Consider the following 20305-nt stretch of genomic DNA (forward strand, 5'->3'; position numbering starts at 1 on the left):
GGATTCCCCTCCCCCAGCCCGGATTCCCCTCCCCCAGCCCGGATTCCCCTCCCGAGCCCGGATTCCCTTCACCGAGCCCGGATTCCCCTCCCGAGCCCGGATTCCCCTCCCGAGCCCGGATTCCCCTCCCCCAGCCCGGATTCCCCTCCCCCAGCCCGGATTCCCCTCCCGAGCCCGGATTCCCCTCCCCCAGCCCGGATTCCCCTCCCGAGCCCGGATTCCCCTCCCCCAGCCCGGATTCCCCTCCCGAGCCCGGATTCCCCTTCCCGAGCCCGGATTCCCCTCCCGAGCCCGGATTCCCTTCCCCCAGCCCGGATTCCCCTCCCGAGCCCGGATTCCCCTCCCGAGCCCGGATTCCCCTCCCGAGCCCGGATTCCCCTTCCCGAGCCCGGATTCCCCTTCCCGAGCCCGGATTCCCCTCCCGAGCCCGGATTCCCCTCCCGAGCCCGGATTCCCCTCCCCCAGCCCGGATTCCCCTCCCCCAGCCCGGATTCCCCTTCCCGAGCCCGGATTCCCCTTCCCGAGCCCGGATTCCCCTCCCCCGAGCCCGGATTCCCCTCCCGAGCCCGGATTCCCCTCCCGAGCCCGAATTCCCCTCCCGAGCCCGGATTCCCTTCCCGAGCCCGGATTCCCTTCCCCGAGCCCGGATTCCCCTCCCCCGAGCCCGGATTCCCCTCCCCCGAGCCCGGATTCCCCAGAGGGCCAGGCTCCCTCCCCCTGGCCTGGTGAAGGGATGTAACTTAAACTGCTGACAGCCATGAGCACCTTGACACAGGATATGATGTATCTGTCACACGACGTGTATTTGGTCTATCAGCAGCAGGATTCGGAGTTGTGTGAGATCTATCATCTCCTCACTATCTCTGTCATCTTATCTTCAAATAAAGAAGTCACATTATTGTTTAACCGATTCTTGTCATGTGATTGGTAGTTAGGTCAAGAGCAGAATGTAATCACAGAGCTCTGGTTCCCACCGCTCTCCAGTTGCTGCCTTACCCCCGGACTTACACCTTTTCATTAAACTCATTGGTGTAATCTGTGTGTCACCGGATAGGCTTTTATTTCCCGTCACAAATTGCCCCTTGGGAAGGCGGTGGTGAGCTGCCTTCTTGAACTGCTGCAGTCCATGTGGTGTAGATACACCCACTGTGCTGTTAGGGAGGGAGTTCAAGGATTTTGACCCGGCAACAGTGAAGGAACAGTAAATTTTCCAAGTCAGGATAGAGAGTGGCTTGGACAGGAACCTCTGGGTGGGAGTTTTCCCATGTGAATGCTGCTCTTGTCCTTCTAGATGGCAGTGGTCACCATTTTGGAAGGTGCTGTCAACCTGACTCTCCAATATTCATTGTGCTGGAGCAGGTTTTCTAATTGTTGTTTTTGTGTTTTTTGCACATTCTGAACAAAGTCTCATTTTATTTAATTTAGCCTCTGCCTTCCGAAGAATTCTCAGCCAGCCTGGACCCCCTGGGCCTCGGGGTCTCCCAGGACCAGTTGGACCTCCTGGTCTTGGAGGTGGGAACATCCGCATTGAAGACATTGTTTCCTACATTCAAAGTAATTTGATTATATTTTTAATAAAATTTTCTCTGATTTTGGTTGTGATGCTGGAGTATAATGTTAGCAAGCGTGAGGTTATCCACTTTGGCAGAAATAATAGTAGGAGGGATTATTATTTAAAAGGCGAAAAGCTGCAGCATGTTACGGTGCAGAGGGAGCTGGGGGTCCTTGTGCACGAGTCACAAAAACCCAGTCTGCAGGTGCAGCAGGTGATCAGGAAGGTGAATGGGATGCTGGCCTTTATAGCGAGGGGGATAGAATATAAAAGCAGGGAGGTCTTCCTGCAACTGTACAGGGCACTGGTGAGGCCGCAGCTGGAGTACTGTGTGCAGTTTTGGTCGCCGCACTTGCGCAGGGATATTTTGGCCTTGGAGGGAGTGCAGAGGAGGTTCACTAGGCTGATACCGGAGATGAGGGGGTTGGACTATGAAGAGAGACTAAATAGACTGAGTCTGTACTCGTTGGAGTTTAGAAGGATGAGGGGGGATCTTATAGAGACATATAAGATAATGAAAGGGATGGATAGGGTAGAGGTAGAGAGATTTTTCCCGCTTAGAAAGGATAGCAGGACTAGAGGGCACAGCCTCAAGATAAGGGGGGTGCAGTTTAGATCAGAGTTGAGGAGGAACTTCTTCACTCAAAGGGTGGTGAATCTCTGGAATTCTCTGCCCATTGAAGTGGTGGAGGCTACCTCGCTAAATATATTTAAGTCACGGGTAGATAGGTTTCTGATAGTCAAGGGAATTAAGGGTTATGGGGAGAAAGCGGGAAAGTGGAACTGATCCACTTCAGATCAGCCATGATCTTATTGAATGGCGGAGCAGGCTCGAAGGGCTAGATGGCCTACTCCTGCTCCTATTTCTTATGTTCCTATGCCCTCTGATTTTGACCAAACCTCAGTGCCCAGATTCTCAGGTGAGGAATTGGGGCTTGAAGGAGATGAGGTAGGGATGTGGTGCTGAAGGCTTTCTGCAGAAATGGCAGTGAGGGTAGGTGTAATAGGCAGTGGGGAGAGGAGATGGAGTGAGACTGAGAGATGTCTGTGGGTGTTCTGAGTCTGTAGGAAATGATTGATTGATGATTGTGTGCAGTGCTGTAAACTCTTAGGCACTAGCTGGTCAGTAATGTCTGAGTGCCGACACCATTTCCATCCCCATTGTGTTAGTCCAGTAACACCTAAGCTAATCACAATGCCTCTGTGTCTCTCCAGATTCAGGTTATAGTATCGCAGGCCCTCAAGGGCCCCCAGGACCCCCAGGACCACCAGGAAGAGGGGGCAGTTTATATCCTGAAGATCGACAACAGCTCAAGACTGAAATCATTCATTATTTCTCAAGTAAGTTCCAAAGAATAGTTGTACGGACTTGAAACTTAACTCTGACTCTCTGTCCACAGATGCTACCAAGCAGGCTGGGTTTTTCCAGCGACATCTGTTTTTATTTAATCTCAGTCTGACATAACAAGATTTAAATTCTACAATTATGATGTAATTGCAATTATGGAGACATGATTAAAGAAGGGACAAGAATGGCAGCTTAACATTTTGGGATACCGTTGTTTTACACGGGACAGAAGGGGAAACAGAAGGGGTGGGGGAATTACATTACTGATCAGGGTGCGGATTGCAGCTGTGTTGAGGGAGGAGAGATTGGAGGGATCTTGTAGTGAGGCATTATGGAATAGGAAGGGTGAAATCAGTGTTGGGAGTATATTATAGACCCCTCCAACAGCCCGCAGGAGACAGAGGATCAGTTGTGTAGTCAGATACTGGAAAGGTGTGAAAAAGGCAGGGTAGTAGTGGTGGGTGACTTTAACTTTCCCCATATTAACTGGGACTGCCTTAGAGCCAGGATGGAGAGAAATTTGCTACATGTGTCCAGGAGCGCTTTCTGATACAGTACGTTGACAATCCTACCAGGGAAGAGGCTGCACTAGACTGGGCATTGGGGAATGATCCGGGACAGGTGATCGATTTTTCAGTGGGGGAGCATTTTGGGCTTAGCGACCATAATTCCGTAAGATTTCGGGTAGTCATTGACATGGACAAGAGTAGCCCTTGGGTGAGGGTGCTTACACGGGCGAGGGACAAATACAGCCAAATTAAACAGGAACTGGGGAATGTGGATTGGGAGCAGCTGTTTGAGGGCAAATCCACATCTGGCACGTGGGAGGCTTTTAAAGACTAATTGATTGAAGTGCAGGACAGGCACTGCAAAAATGAAGGATAGAAATGGCAGGATTCAGGACTTCCCCCCCCACCGCCATTCACCGACCCCCTGCTGTTCACCGACCCCCCCCCCCCCCCACCGCCGTTCACCGACCCCCCCCCCCACCGCTCACTGACCCCCTGCTGTTCACCGACCCCCCCCACCGCTCACCGACCCCCCCCGCCATTCACTGACCCCCTGCCGTTCACCGACCGCCCCCCCCCCACCGCTCACCGACCCCCTGCTGTTCACCGACCCCCCCGCCGCTCACCGACCCCCTGCTGTTCACCGACCCCCTGCCGTTCACCGACCGCCCCCCCCCCCACTGCTCACCGACCCCCTGCCGTTCACCGACCCCCCCCCCACCGCCATTCACCGACCCCCTGCTGTTCACCGACCCCCCCCGCCGCTCACCGACCCCCTGCCGTTCACTGACCCCCTGCCATTCACTGACCCCCCCCGCCGTTCACTGACCCCCCCCTGCCGTTCACTGACCCCCTGCTGTTCACCGACCCCCCCCCCACCATTCACTGACCCCCTGCCGTTCACCGACCCCCCCCGCCGTTCACTGACCCCCTGCCGTTCACTGACCCCATGCTGTTCACCAACCCCCCCCTGCCGTTCACTGACCCCATGCTGTTCACCAACCACCCCCCCGCCGTTCACTGACCCCCTGCCGTTCACTGACCCCATGCTGTTCACCAACCCCCCCCGCCGTTCACTGACCCCCTACTCTTGTCTGCTCATGGTGCCCTCAGTAAGACTAGAGGAAGTTCTCTAGGATCTCTCCAGGCTGTAACATTGGGTTGGACAATCTGGCCTGTACTCCTCTCTGAATGGTTGCTAATTGCTGTATGTCTGTTCTCCAGGTGACAGAATGAGACCGTACATCACTGGGCCTGCAGGACCTCCCGGACCCCCAGGCCACCTTGTATATTCTGAAGTAGCTCCACGACTTGCCCAATATATGAAAGGTAGGTCATGAATACAAAATCAGGTTGGGATCATTATCACAGTGTATCTATGAGCGTACAATTAGGAGCTGGAATAGGCCATTCAGCTCTTCAAGGCCTGCTTTGCTATTTGATAAAATCATGGCTGACCTTCTTATGGCCTCAATTCCTGCCAATCCCATATCCCCCTCCACTCCCTGGTCAATCTAAATTCTAACTCAGCCTTAGAAATAGTGAGTGACCAGATCCAGACTGCCCTCTGGTGAAGGGAATTCCACATTCCAACAACATTCTGAGAGAAAAAATATATCCTCACCTCTGTCTTAAATGGGAGACTCTTTATTTTTAAACTGTGTTCCCTAGTTCCAGTCTTTGACAATGGGGAACACTCTGTCAGCGTCAAGATCTTATATTTACAATAAGGTCACCTCTCATTCTTCTAAACTCCAATAGATACAGGCCCATCCTATTCAACCTTTCCTCATCAAATAATGCCTCCATCCCAGAATCGTTCACATGAATCTTCTCTGAACTGCTTCTAATGCAATGATGTTCCTTATATAAAGAGACCAGGACTGTACACAGTATTCCAGATGTGGGGAGGAGGGGTATTTACCAGGCCCATTCACCACTGATGAGAATCCCAATCACCCTGAATGGGGCATCAGGCCAAAAACGCATGAACACAGTTGGGATTCATTTGGCCCACCCCGCAATCGAATCCGATCGGGTTCCTGCCCACAGCAATAGGAATCTGATAACTATTTAAAACCACTGATTCTAAAGAATTATCAGGCTCTTTCAGGGCTGGCTGCTATTCACTCACCTCCCCAGTGGGAACTGCACCAGGTGGGCTTCAGTGTTGGTCATGAGAACATGGCCGTGGTGTGCTGAACCCTGGCGGGGGTCAGGGAGGTAGGTCCACTGCCCATGTGCCCCTCTATCACTGCCCAGCTTCAGAGGGATGTTCCCCAAGAGTCCTGAGGTTGGGTGAGCTTGGGCTGGGGGCGAGGGGTTGACCTTGCCACTCTCCCCCAGGATGGGGGTCTCATGGCCTGTTTGAGTCCAGGGAAAGGTAATCTGCAGTTTCAGGATGGGAATTCAGACTCCATCCCTGGGGCAAAGTACTCATCATTGTCTCTGTCCTCGAAAGCCATGTGAGTTCCCTGGTCACTTTAATCTCCATGCCCCCTGGACAGTTGAAAGTGTTCCAAATCATCGCAGCACTCCATTCAACAGAGTGGATTGCCCTCTGTCCAAGAAGCTGCAGGTGTGAGAAGATTCCTTTCAAGTCCTCTGACTGATAAAAGTCACCCACTTTCACTAAGGGGAGATTTCCCTTCTCTTCAGCTGTTCACTCAGCCCTATTGTTTCAATGCAATGTTTATTTCAAGTCTCTGAGCCTTCATTAAAAGCTAAAAGCTTTTGAAATACTGTCCAACCCTTTGAAAACCTTTATTTCCATTCAATTTCAGTCCAGTCCTTTTAACTACCATTTGATTAACAACTTAATGGTTTTTACTCAGCCTCCAGTCAACCATATTTATTTACTTTTCCCTTCATGCTTGAATGCATCTCAAGGACTCCATTACTCCTAAGTGCAATATTTATACAAAAAAGAAACTGAAATGCACTTAGATGTTGGGGGGTCTGAGTCCCGATGGGAGCTTAGGGGGATTCTGAGAGGGGTAGGTGGTGACTGAAGGAGGGGGTTGGGGCAAATCATTCTCATGCATGTGTGGCATGAGGGGGTAACCCTTTCAGTGGTGGGGGGTGAGGATGCCACTCTTTGTTGATGGGTTGGTGGTGGTCTCCTTGCGGGGGGAGAGGGTCGCCATTGTTGTATTTAGGGAGAGGGGGAACCTGTCTGCGAACGCAGAGATGGGGGGCACGCTTTAAAAATGGCACCCAATCTCAAAACAGCAGAACTCGCTGGTGTGATTCCTGAGATATAACCCCATTCCTTTCCAAACTTGCCCACATTTTTACCTGTTCTGCATCTGCTCTGAAAATCTCCAAATGGTTACTTTCTTTTCGTTTTGAAATATCATCAGAAACATAAAGATTAAGCAAAGTATAATCTACCCAATCACTTGGTAATCACTGGTAATCTGCATGGGGAAACTGCCCTTTGTAACAATATCTAACATTCTGCTTTCTGATGAGATCATGATGAGGAGATGCCAGCGTTGGACTGGGGTAAGCACAGTAAGAAGTTTCATGACACCAGGTTAGAGTCCAACAGTTTTATTTCAAAGTTTCACTCACCTGATGAAGGAGCAGTGCTCCAAAAGCTTGTGCTACCAAATAGACCTGTTGGACTTTAACCTGGTGTTATGAGACTTCTTATTCTGATGAAGTGCTAGTTATCATCTGTGCTACAATTTTAGGATTGGTGTACACCAATCTCCAGCGGATCAAGAATGGAAAATCACTTTGGCAGTTGGAGAATCCCAATCCCACTTCAACTTAGAACCGGTTTTCAGACTCTTTGAAGCAGGGCATTTGTTACACACAGGGAGATAGATGTAATTCACAATATACAGAGTATTGAATATAACTGTGTCCAAATGATCACCTTTTCTGAATGAAACTAAATGAACCACTTTGCTCTTGGGATCGGGAGACAGCGTCTGACCTTTACCAGTGAATCAGCTGAACCCAGCCACAGTGGAACCGCACTTTCTGACTTGGACACTTACTATTTTAGATAACGGACTGATTGATAGCCGCACCATCATCATTGGAGGTCCTGGACATAGCAGAGTGCTCTGGCAGGATGGAACTAACAGAACGGAGCTGTGGTTGAAGGAGTTCTTGAGGGGTAAGACTATGAATTAGTGCTGGCGTGTAAATGTTTATTCCCCAATCTTTCATCTGACTGGCTAAGGAGACAGACTGTCCTGTTTTTCAGCCAGTTCCCTGATGCCCCAGCTCTCCTCACCACCCTGCTATCAGCTCACGTTCCAGCAACCTTGTGGGCCACATTTTTAAAAAACCTAAGGTTGTGATATAACTAGGACTGTAGGTAGGGCTTTAAACTAATTAGTGGGGGCGGGGGGAGGGTGGGGGAAATTACAAAATCTAAAGTAAAGGAGAGGGTACGTATGCAGGTTAATGTTGAGGATCTTCCACTAATTAAAGGAGTAGGGGGCACGAGAGAGGTTAGTAGCGTTTCTACAAATAAGGACTAGATAAAGGCTGGGATGAAGACACTCTACCTGAATGCACGAAGCATTCAGAACAAAGTGAATGAGCTGATGGCGCAAATCAGCACAAATGGGTATGATCTAGTGGCCATTATGGAAACGTGGTTGCAGGGTTACCAGGACTGGGAGGGCGACTGGGAGGGCGTACAGAGACGGTTCACCAGGCTGATACTGGAGATGAAGGGATTATCTTATGAAGAGAGATTGAGTAGACTGGGTCTGAACTCATTAGAGTTTAGAAGGATGAGGGGGAATCTTATAGAGACTTATAAGATAATGAAGGGACTAGATAGGGTAGAGGTAGAGATTCTTCCCACTTAGAAAGGATAGCAGAACTAGGGGGCACAGCCTCAAAATAAGGGGGGGGGGGCAGTTTAGAACGGAGTTGAGAAGGAACTTCTTCACTCAAAGGGTGGTGAATCTCTGGAATTCTCTGCCCATTGAAGTGGTGGAGGCTACCTCACTAAATATATTTAAGTCACGGGTAGATAGATTCCTGATCAATAAGGGAATTAAGGGTTATGGGGAGAAAGCGGGAAAGTGGAACTGATCCACTTCAGATCAGCCATGATCTTATTGAATGGCGGGGCAGGCTCGAAGGGCTAGATGGCCTACTCCTGCTCCTATTTCTTATGTTCTTATGTTACTCTAAGGAAAAGGGAATATTATGGGATGTCCATTTTGAGCAATGTCAGGATACTTAGTCACACAGTCTACATCCTTGGGGTAAATGTTCCAGTTCTGCCCACCACGGGACTCGTGGGGGGCAAGGGCGGGGGGAACTGTGGAAAGGTTCGTTAAACTTGGACAAGGTTTTCTGGTTTCAGGGTGAGTGCAGCTGGATAATCCCTTCCCTCGTGTCTCAGGAAACATAGGGTGATAGTCAGTGAATTTTTTGAGAATGGAAAATAGCTTCGAGTGCTGTTCCCCAGGGCTCAGTATTGGCTCTTATTGTTTGTTGTTGATATGAATGATTTAGATTTAAATGTGGGAGGCATGATTGGCAAATTTTCAGATGACACAAACATTGGGTGCTATTCTGATTGGCGGTTGGTGACTAGTGGAGTGCCGCAGGGATCGGTGCTGGGGCCTCAACTGTTTACCATTTATATAGATGATCTGGAGGAGGGGGGCCGAGTGTAGGGTGTCGAAATTTGCTGATGACACAAAGATGAGTGGAAAAGCAAATTGCGTGGAAGGTGCGGAAAGTCTGCAGAGAGATCTGGATAGGCTGAGCGAGTGGGCAAGGACCTGGCAGATGGAGTATAATGTTAGCAAGTGTGAGGTTATCCACTTTGGCAGAAATAATAGTAGGAGGGATTATTATTTAAAGGGCGAAAAGCTGCAGCATGCTACGGTGCAGAGGGACCTGGGGGTCCTTGTGCACGAGTCGCAAAAACCCAGTCTGCAGGTGCAGCAGGTGATCAAGAAGGCTAATGGGATGTTGGCCTTTATAGCGAGGGGGATTGAATATAAAAGTAGGGAGGTCTTGCTGCAACTGTACAGGGTACTGGTGAGGCCGCAGCTAGAGTACTGTGTGCAGTTTTGGTCGCTGCACTTGCGGAAGGATATTTTGGCCTTGGAGGGAGTGCAGAGAAGGTTCACTAGGCTGATACCGGAGATGAGGGGGTTGGACTATGAAGACAAACTAAATAGACTGGGTCTGTACTCGATGGAGTTTAGAAGGATGAGGGGGGATCTTATAGAGACATATAAGATAATGAAGGGGATGGATAGGGTAGAGGTAGAGAGATTCTTCCCGCTTAGGAAGGACAGCAGGACTCGAGGGCACAGCCTCAAGATAAGGGGGGGGGGCAGTTTAGATCGGAGTTGAGGAACTTCTTCACTCAAAGGGTGGTGAGTCTCTGGAATTCTCTGCTTGTTGAAGTGGTGGAGGCTACCTCACTAAATATATTTAAGTCATGGGTGGATAGGTTTTTGGTAGACAAGGGAATTAAGGGTTACGGGGAGAAAGCGGGAAAGTGGAACTGATCCACTTCAGATCAGCCACGAACTTATTGAATGGCGGGGCAGGCTCGAAGGGCTAGATGGCCGACTCCTGCTCCTATTTCTTATGTTCTTAACATTGGCCAGGTTGTTGATAGTGAAGAGGATAGCTGTCCACTCCCAATCTTAGAAATGTTTCCACTTGTCGGAGAATCTAGAATTTGGGGTCACTGTTTAAAAATAAGGGGTCACCCATTTAAGACAGGGTTGAGGAGAATTTTATTTCTCTCAGAAGGTTGATGAATCTCTGGAACTCTCTTCCACAAAAGGCAGTGGAAGCAGAATCTCTGAATATTTTTAAGGCAGAACTGGATAGGTTGTTAATGAACAAGCGGAGAAAGGTTATCAGGAATGTGAGGTTAAAGTTACAATCAGATCAGCCAGGATTTATTGTATGGTGGAGAAGGCTGGAGGGGCCAACTGGCCTACTGTCCTAATTTGTATGTTCGTTCACCAATGGTTTGGTTAAGTGGCAAAGAAGTGGCAAATGGAATTCAATTTGGAAAAGTGTGAGGTAGTGCATCTGAGGAGGACATAAGAACATAAGAAATAGGAGCAGGAGTAGGCCATGTAGCCCCTCGAGCCTGCCCCGCCATTCAATAAGATCATGGCTGATCTGTCGTGTCTCAGTTCCACATTCCCGCCCTCTCCTCATAACCCTTAATCCCCTTGCCTATCAAAAACCTATCAACCCGCGTCTTAAAAATATTGAGCGAGGTAGCCTCCACCACTTCAACAGGCAGAGAATTCCAGAGATTCACTACCCTTTGAGTGAAGAAGTTCCTCCTCAACTCCGTTCTAAACCGCCCCCCCAGAAGGACAAACAACGCAAGGGAATCCTCAAAAAACGGGAGGATGTTGAGAGAAGTTGAGGAGGTGAGGGACCTTGGAGTTCTGTCCCGAGATCCCTGAAGGTGGCAGGACAGCTGGACAAGAAAATATATGGAATACTTTCCTTTATTGGGTGAGGTATTGAATATAAAAGCAGGGATGTAATAATGGAACTGTATAAAACGCTGGTTAAGCCACAGGTAGAATTTTGTTTGCAGTTCTGGTCACCACGTTACAGGAAGGACGTAATCGCTCTGGAGTAAGGGCAAGGAGATTTACAAAAATGTTGTCAGGGCTGGAAAATTGCAGTTGTGAAGAGAGATTGGATAGGCTGGGGTTGTTTTGCTTAGAATAGAGAAGGCTATGAGGCGACCTAATTGAGGTGAATAGAATTATGAGGGGCCAGATAGGGAAGCAGGAAAGACTTACTAGGATGCTACTGGGACTTGATGGTTTGAATTAGAAGGAGAGGCTGGGATTTTTTTCTCTGGAGCGTAAAAGGCTGAGGAATGATCTCATAGAGGTCTATAAAATAATGAGGGGCATAGATCAGCTGGATAGTCAATATCTTTTCCCAAAGGTAGGAGATTCTAAAAATGGAATTTAATGCAGACAAGTGTGAGGTATTGCACTTTGGAAGAACAAACCAAAATAGAACGTACAGGGTAAATAGCAGGACTCTGAAGAGTGCAGTTGAACAGAGGGATCTGGGAATACAGGTACAGAATTCCCTAAAAGTGACGTCACAGGTGGATGGGGTGGTAAAGAGTGCTTTTGGTACACTGGCCTTTATAAATCGGAGTATCGAGTATAAAAGTTGGAGTGTTATGGTAAGGTTACAAAAGGCACTGGTGAGGCCAAATTTAGAGTATTGTGTACAGTTTTGGTCACCTAGTTACAGGAAGGATGTAAATAAGGTTGAAAGAGTGCAGAGAAGGTTCACAAGGATGTTGCCAGGACTTGAGAAGCTGAGTTACAGAGAGAGATTGAATAGGTTAGAACTTTATTCCCTGGAGCGTAGAAGAATGAGGGGAGATTTGCTAGAGGTGTATAAGATTTTGATGGTATAGATAGAGTGAATGCAAGCAGGCTTTTTCCACTGAGGCTAGGGGAGAAAAAAAACTAGAGGGCATGGGTTAAGGGTGAAAGGAGAAAAGTTTAAAGGGAATATTAGGGGAGGGGGGGGTTCTTCACGCAGAGAGAGGTGGGAGTGTGGAATGAGCTGTCAGATAAAGTGGTAAATGCGGGGTCACTTTTAACATTTAAGAAAAACTTGGACAGGTTCATGGATGAGAGGGGTGTGGAGGGATATGGTCCAAGTACAGGTCAGTGGGACTAGGCAAAAAATGGTTCGGCACAGACAAGAAGGGCCAAAAGGCCTGTTTCTGAGCTGTAATTTTTTATGGTTCTATGGTACTAGAGGGCATAGTTTCAAAGTGAAAGGGGAGAGACACAAAAGGGTCCAGAGGGACAATTTTTTCACACAGAGGGGGGTGAGTGTCTGGAACAAGCTGCCAGAGGTAATAATACAATTTTATCTTTTAAGAAGCATTTAGACAGTTACATGGGTAAGATGGGTAGAGAGGGGTATGGGCCAAATGTGGACAATTGGGACTAGTTTTGGGGTTTGAAAAAAAGGGTGGCATGGACATGTTGGGCCAAAGGGCCTGTTTCCATGCTGTAAACCTCTATGACTCTATGAGTTGTTTCCCCTAGCTGAGGGTCAATTCCCAGGCAACATAAGAATGATAAGAATTCACTTAACCTATGCATATCCATTTGTAAATTTCTTTTATCACAACTTACTATCCCACCTCCTTCAGCGTCATCTGTACTTCCTTTAAGACGCTAGGGTGTTGGCCAGTAGGCCCTGGGGACTTGCCTACCTTCAATCTGAATAGTTTGTTTAATACTTTTTCCTTAGTGATGATAGCTGTAAGTTCCTCCCTTTCTATAACCTCTGCATTTTCTGTTACTATTGGGATGGTACTTGTGTCCTTCATTGTGAAAACTCGGGCAAAATATTGATTTAGTGCCTCAGCCATTTCTGTGTTTTTGATTATCAACACCCCAGTCTTATCTTCTAAAAGGGACCAACATTCACTTTAGCTACTCTCTTCCACTGTATATACTTATGGAAGCTTTTGCCGTCTGTCTTATTTTGCTCTAATTTTCTTTCATAATTTACCTTTGCTCTTTTTAATACATTTTTAGGGTTTAAGGTGATTGGTAGAAGGATTAGAGGGGACATGACAAAAAGCTTTTTCACCCAGAGGGTAGTGAACATTGGAATTTAATGTTGAGATTGGATCAGTGTCTGAAGTGCTGGAAGCTTAAAGGCCAGATGTTGGAAAATGGGAATAAAATGATCTGCTTGTTCTTTCTTTCTCTTTTTGTCTGGTGCAGATCGATGGGCTGAATGGCCCACCCTAACTTTTCTATGGTTCACTGATGCTGTTGTGATACAGGTCAAATATTGATCTAGGCAAATGATCCCCTGTACCCCTCTTATGAATCAGTCTATTATCCAATGGGCTGCAGCAATGGGATATCATCCAGTAAATGCTTTTCATCTTTGGCCTCCTGTAGGTGGTGGACGGAATGTTCAGACGTCACATAGTTCATCTCGACAATCATGGATACCTGGGGAGTCTGGCCATTTTGAGTTTGACTGGGAGAAAGCCTTCAATGGGAACAGGACGGCATACGAGAAATATCTGCGAGGTGAGAAGTGGGATTTTTACAGGATTCCCAGGATTGTATGGGATTCCCAGACCTTGTGCTGTTTCACTAATAATCATTGGACTCCACCACCCACACCCCCCACCACCCCCCCACTCTACACCCCCCAATCCACCGCCGCTGCACTCCCCCCCCCCCACTCCCCGCCCCCCCACCACCACCACCACCGTGGCGTGCCGTCCTCCTCAAGCACCAATTGGGACCAAAAGCCTAATCCTAGGTGCTACTGGTATTAATCTGGGATAAATTTAACAAGTCACTTGGACAAATATGGATTAATTAAGGAAAGCCAGTGCTGACATCAGAAGATGTGATGTTCAACGAGCTGGATTGAATATTTTGATGAGTGGACACGGAGGGTTGATGAGGTGTACATGGATTTCCAAGAAGTGTTTGATAAAATACCACGTAAGAGTCTTAGCAGCAACGTGGGAGCTAAAGGAATAAAAAGGAGAGTGGCAGCATGGATATGGTGTTGCCTGAGTGACAGGAAACAGCAGCAGAGACTGTTTCAGACTGGAGGAAGTTATCCCATGGCTTTACTTAGGGAACCACTGCCTTTCTTGATCTGTAAGAATAATCTGGATGGGGGCACAATTTCAGACTTTGAAGATTTGCTAATTGTGAACTATAAAGATACTGATAGACTTCACTAGGACATAGTCAGCCTGATGAGCTGGGCCACAGTGGGCAAGAGGTGAAATTTAATGCAGAGAATTCTGAGGCAATTCATTCTGACAGGAAGAATGATGAGAGGCAGGAGAGTGTGGTGGAGACAGATTCACACAGTGAGTGGTTAGGATCTGGAATGTACTGTCCGAGAGTGTGGTGCAGACAGATTCAGTTGTGGCCTTCAAAAGAGAATTGGATCATTATCTGAAGAGAGATAATTGTGAGGAAAAGATGGGGGATTGGGGCGAGGTGAGTTACTCTTACAAAAAGTTAACATGGGCAAGACAGGCCAAATAGTCACTTTCTGTGTTAGAACTATTCAATGATTGCTCATTGCCATCTCTAACTGCTAACCTCCAGTAATTGGACAGTAATCCGATCAAACAATTTCTATCCAAATGCCCTGACCTTGTGTTATTTCATGACAACTCTAGTATCACAGTGTCCATTAAACAGATTCACATTGCCAGCCTTTTAACCAGATCTGACATCCTCCTTTATAGATAACGGCTGGACTGTGCACAGATCACACAGCTCTGGAACATCTGGGATAATCAGCTTTCTTGAAGATAACTGGAAGAAACTTTTCAATGGGAACAGGACAGCATACGAGGAATACCTGAGAGGTGAGAGCAGTGGGTGTTGTGGAGGATTTCTCGGTGTTGGGAACTCCTGATGTTGGGGGGTTTCTTTCCATTAGAAGAATTCCCCAGAGTGAGATTAATCAGCATCCTGTGCATAATCATTTTAGAAACATAGCAACCGTTTTCCTGCACTATTCCCATATCCCTTCATATCATTAGTATCCAGAAATCTATCAATTTCTGTCCTGAACACACTCAGCGTTTAAGCTTCCTGTTACAATCCCAGCTGCAATTACACCTGAACAAATCAGATCCCAGTGTGAAAACTGGCTTGACAGATCCTAATTTTGTTCTTTTGTTTAAAACTGTGGAGGATAGTTACTGAACACATTCACAGGAGCCCACTGAGGAACTTGTAATATAAGGAATAAAATATTTATTACATAAGGAAACCAGATAGAACGGTTGGAAAGATCTCAATACAAATGCAAGAAAATGATTTGAGTTCAGAACATTCCCTTTTTTCCAGCAATATACTCACACACACAGAACCCCAGTGAAGATTTACCACTATCTAAACACTAAAGGTAATGGCTTCAGCTAGCCCAGTTGCAAATAGTTTTCTTCTGGTAGAGTTCTGAGCATTTGCTCGGTGGCTTTCTCCCAATGGTATTTCCTGAGACACACAAAACTGGATTCTAAACTATCACTTCAACTGCAAAGCAAACACAAGTTCCCTAAACTCAGTTCCCCATCAGCCTTGCAGTATTTCATATCAAACAGCCCAGAACTCCGACCTTCCCTCTCTGACGTACACACTCTGGACATCTTTTCCATTTTTTCCGGAAACCTGTCACTATGCAGCAGCAGTTTTTTATTCTACTTGGTTTTCCCCAAAATCACTAAACTGCTAAATCCTTTCTAACCAATCCCTTCACTTTGAGGGTTGTAAAACCTCATTAAAGTACATGTATACAAATAAATCCAGAAAACCTGAACTGTTTGCTAAGTGGTCCTCCAGACTATCCAGCACCAAGCTCACAAAAAACCCAAACTGAAACCATAAGATCATAAGGCACAGGAGCAGAATGAGGCCACTCGGCCCATCAAGTCTGCTCCACCATTCAATCATGGCTGATATTTTTCTCATCCCAATTCTCCTGTCTTTTCTCCATAACTCATGATCCTGTTATTAATCAAGAACCTAACTATCTCCGTCTTAAAGATACTCAATGACCCGGCCTCCACGGCAAAGAGTTCCACAGATTCACCACTTTCTGGCTGAAGAAATTCCTCCTCATCTCTGTTTTAAAAGATCATCCCTTTAGCCTGAGGTTGTGGCCTCTGGTTCTAGGAGGGCTATGGAATGTGAGGAACAAGAATAACTTGCTTAATTTTATCTATAATTGTGTGTGAAGAAAGATGCAATATGGTTTATAATAATAATTTAACTTTAAAACAATCTCCAGTCCTTTGCTTTGATATGAATGAAGTTCTGCAAACTCCCTCTTGTCATAGCGACCCTGGCCTGGGATTCTTGTCTCTCTCCTGGTACCTGGTTTTTATTAGTGGAAACATCCTCTCCATGTCCACTCAATCCTGGCCTCGCAGTATCCTGTAAGTTTCAATAAGATTCACCCCCCCCCCACCCATCCTTCTAAACTCGAATGAGTACAGGCCTAAAGTCCTCAAACATTCTGCATAGACACGCTCTTCATTCCAGTGATCATCCTTATTATTATTATAAACCATATTGCATCTTTCTTTACACACAATTATAAATAAAATTAAACAAGCTATTCTTGTTCCTCACATTCCATAGCCCTCTTTGGGTAGAGGATTTGAAAGTTCCGCCAACCTCTTGATGAAGAAATTCTTCCTTACCTCGGTCTCAAATGTCTTGCTCCTTCTTTTGAGACTGTCCCCTGGTTCCAGACTCACCGTAAGTAAGAAGTCTCACAATATCAGGTTAAAGTCCAACAGGTTTATTTGGGAGCAAATGCCACTAGCTTTTGGAGCGTTGCTCCTTCGTTAGGTGAGTGGGAGTTCTGTTTACAAAGAGGGCATATAAAGACACAAACTCAATTTACAAAATAATGATTGGAATGTGAATCTTTAAAGCTAATCAAGTATTAAAGGTACAGACAATGTGAGTGGAGAGAGCGTTAAGCACAGGTTAAAGAGATGTGTATTGTCTCCGGACAGGACAGTTAGTGAGATTTTGCAAATCCAGGTAAGTCATGGGAGTTACAGACTGTGCGACGTGAACCCAAGATCCCGATTGAGACCGTCCTTGTGCATGGAACTTGGCTATCAGTCTCCGCTTAGCGACTCTGTGCTGTCGTGTGTCGGGAAGGCCACCTTGCAGAATGCTTACCCGAAGATCAGAGGCTGAATGCCCGTGACCGCTGAAGTGTCCTCCAACAGGAAGGGAACAGTCTTGCCTGGTGATTGTCGAGCGATGTTCATTCGTCCATTGTCATAGCAACTGCATGGTCTCCCCAATGTACCATGGCTCGGGACATCCTTTCCTGCAGCGTATCAGGTAGACAATGTTGGCCGAGTTGCAAGTGTATGTACCATGTACCTGGTGGGTGGTGTTCTCACGTGAGATGATGGTATCCGTGTCAATGATCCGGCATGTCTTGCAGAGGCTGCTGTGGCAGGGTTGTGTGGTGTTGTGGTCACTATTCTCGTGAAGGCTAGGTAGTTTGCTGCAAACAATGGTATGTTTGAGATTGTGCGGTTGTTTGAAGGCAAGAAGTGGGGGTGTGGGGATGGCTTTGGCGAGATGTTCGTCTTCATCAATGACATGTTGAAGACTCCGGAGAAGATGTCGTAGCTTCTCCGCTCCAGGGAAGTACTGGATGACGAAGGGTACTCTGTCCACTGTGTCCCGTGTTTGTCTTCTGAGGAGGTCAGTGCAGTTTGTCGCTGTGGCGCGTCGGAACTGTCGATCGATGAGTCGAGTGCCATATCCTGTTCTTATGAGGGCACCTTTCAGCATCTGGAAGTGTCTGTTGCGATCTGGAATGTACTGTCTGAGAGTGTGGTGGAGGCAGATTCACACAGTGAGTGGTTAGGATCTGGAATGTACTGTCTGAGAGTGTGGTGGAGGCAGATTCACACAGTGAGTGGTTAGGATCTGGAATGTACTGTCTGAGAGTGTGGTGGAGACAGATTCACACAGTGAGTGGGTTGGATCTGGAATGTACTGTCTGAGAGTGTGGTGGAGACAGATTCAGTTGTGGCCTTCAAAAGAGAATTGGATCATTATCTGAAGAGAGATAATTGTGAGGAAAAGATGGGGGATTGGGGCTAGGTGAGTTACTCTTACAAAAAGTTAACATGGGCAAGACAGGCCAAATAGTCACTTTCTGTGTTAGAACTATTCAATGATTGCTCATTGCCATCTCTAACTGCTAACCTCCAGTAATTGGACAGTAATCCGATCAAACAATTTCTATCCAAATGCCCTGACCTTGTGTTATTTCATGACAACTCTAGTATCACAGTGTCCACTAAACAGATTCACATTGCCAGCTTTTAATCAGATCTGACATCCTCCTTTATAGATAACGGCTGGACTGTGCACAGATCACACAGCTCTGGAACATCTGGGATAATCAGCTTTCTTGAAGATAACTGGAAGAAACTTTTCAATGGGAACAGGACAGCATACGAGGAATACCTGAGAGGTGAGAGCAGTGGGTGTTGTGGAGGATTTCTCGGTGTTGGGAACTCCTGATGTTGGGGAGTTTCTTTCCATTAGAAGAATTCCCCAGAGTGAGATTAATCAGCATCCTGTGCATAATCATTTTAGAAACATAGCAACCGTTTTCCTGCACTATTCCCATATCCCTTCATATCATTAGTATCCAGAAATCTATCAATTTCTGTCCTGAACACACTCAGCGTTTAAGCTTCCTGTTACAATCCCAGCTGCAATTACACCTGAACAAATCAGATCCCAGTGTGAAAACTGGCTTGACAGATCCTAATTTTGTTCTTTTGTTTAAAACCGTGGAGGATAGTTACTGAACACATTCACAGGAGCCCACTGAGGAATTTTTAATATTAGGAATAAAATATTTATTACATAAGGAAACCAGATAGAACGGTTGGAAAGATCTCAATACAAATGCAAGAAAATGATTTGAGTTCAGAACATTCCCCTTTTCCCAGCAATATACTCACACACACACAGCGTCTATGGTGAGTCTGATGGTGGAATGGAACTTGATGTCCTCATATAGTTGTTTCAGTGATTGTTCACCATGAGTCCAAAGGAAGAGAATGTCATCAATGTATCTCCTGTATAGCATCGGTTGAAGGCCCTATGCGGTGGAGAAGTCTTGTTTGAACCTGTGCATGAAGATGTTGGCTTATTGAGGTGCGAATTTGGTCCCCAACGTTGTTACGTGTCTGGATGAAGAACTGGTTGTTGAAGGTGAAGACATTGTGGTCCAGGATGAAGTGGATGAGTTGTAAAATTGCATCTGGAGATTGGCAGTTGTTGGCGTTGAGTGCTGAGGCAGTTGCAGCGATGCCATCGTCGTGGGGGATGCTAGTGTAGAGTGCCGAGACATCTATTGTGACAAGGAGTGCTCCTGGTTCAACTGCTCCATGTGTGCTGAGTTTCCGGAGGAAGTCTGTAGTGTCGCGACAAAATCTGGGGGTTCTTTGTATAATGGGTTTCAGGATGCCCTCGACATAGCTGGAGCACTCCGAAAGCTAGTGGCATTTTCTACCAAATAAACCTGTTGGATTTTAACTTGGTGTTGTGAAACTTCTTACTGTGTTTACCCCATCCAACACCAGCATTTCCACATCTAGACTCACCAGCCAGGGGAAGCATTGTACCCACATCCACCCGGTCACACCCTAGGAGAATAAGATCACTCCTCATTCTATGAAACTCCAGGGGATAGAGGCCAGTTCCTCCAATCTTTCCTCATATGTCAATCTTGCCATCCCAGGAATCAGTGTGTTGAACTTCTGTTGCATTCCAGTATATCCTTCCTTAGATAAGGAGACCAAACATACCATTTGCCTTCCTAATTATTTGTTACACATGACTGATAGCTTTCAGTGACTCGGAGTGTCTGACAAACATTTTGGATGATGAGGTTCAGTACTAATGGGGTGCTATGCTGTCAGAAGTGCCCCCCCGAGTGGAATCAAGGATCCCATGCGATATTTGGAACAGACAATCTTTCCACACTTCTGGCTAACCTTTATCTCTCACCAATATTTTTAAAATGGATTATCCTGTCATTATCCCATTGCTGTTTTCTGGGACATTGCGTAAGGTCTATCCATATTTTCTGCAGCACAAAAATAACTTGAACATTCCCAGCAAGTCCAAAACAAGTTCGGCATTGATCTGACCGCTCCCATTCTTATTCTGACACGAGGTTGTGTAACTGTTTCGGAATTGTTGCCAAGTTTGGAACAAATCTTCCATAGTAGTTCATCAATCTTGGAAAGGAACGTATCTGATTAATATTCCGAGGTGCAGCTGCCTCTGTTTAACCTTAACC

At 46.7% G+C, this 20305-nt stretch overlaps 1 protein-coding gene across 1 annotated transcript in view; it reads left to right on the forward strand.

The window, feature by feature from the left end:
• Window positions 1–20305, forward strand: part of LOC145354547 (uncharacterized) — a 136541-nt gene that overhangs the window by 93507 nt on the left and 22729 nt on the right. Inside the window, exons 52-58 of the mRNA XM_080205999.1 lie at window positions 1426–1554; window positions 2768–2893; window positions 4634–4738; window positions 7428–7541; window positions 13354–13488; window positions 14682–14804; window positions 18338–18460. Of these exons, the coding sequence (XP_080062125.1) occupies window positions 1426–1554; window positions 2768–2893; window positions 4634–4738; window positions 7428–7541; window positions 13354–13488; window positions 14682–14804; window positions 18338–18460 (855 nt within the window). The remainder of the gene's footprint in view (window positions 1–1425; window positions 1555–2767; window positions 2894–4633; window positions 4739–7427; window positions 7542–13353; window positions 13489–14681; window positions 14805–18337; window positions 18461–20305) is intronic.

The sequence above is a fragment of the Carcharhinus amblyrhynchos genome, chromosome 17 (genome assembly GCF_965287045.1).
Source record: "Carcharhinus amblyrhynchos chromosome 17, sCarAmb.v2.hapA, whole genome shotgun sequence".
In the NCBI taxonomy this organism is placed as follows: Eukaryota; Metazoa; Chordata; class Chondrichthyes; order Carcharhiniformes; family Carcharhinidae; genus Carcharhinus; species Carcharhinus amblyrhynchos.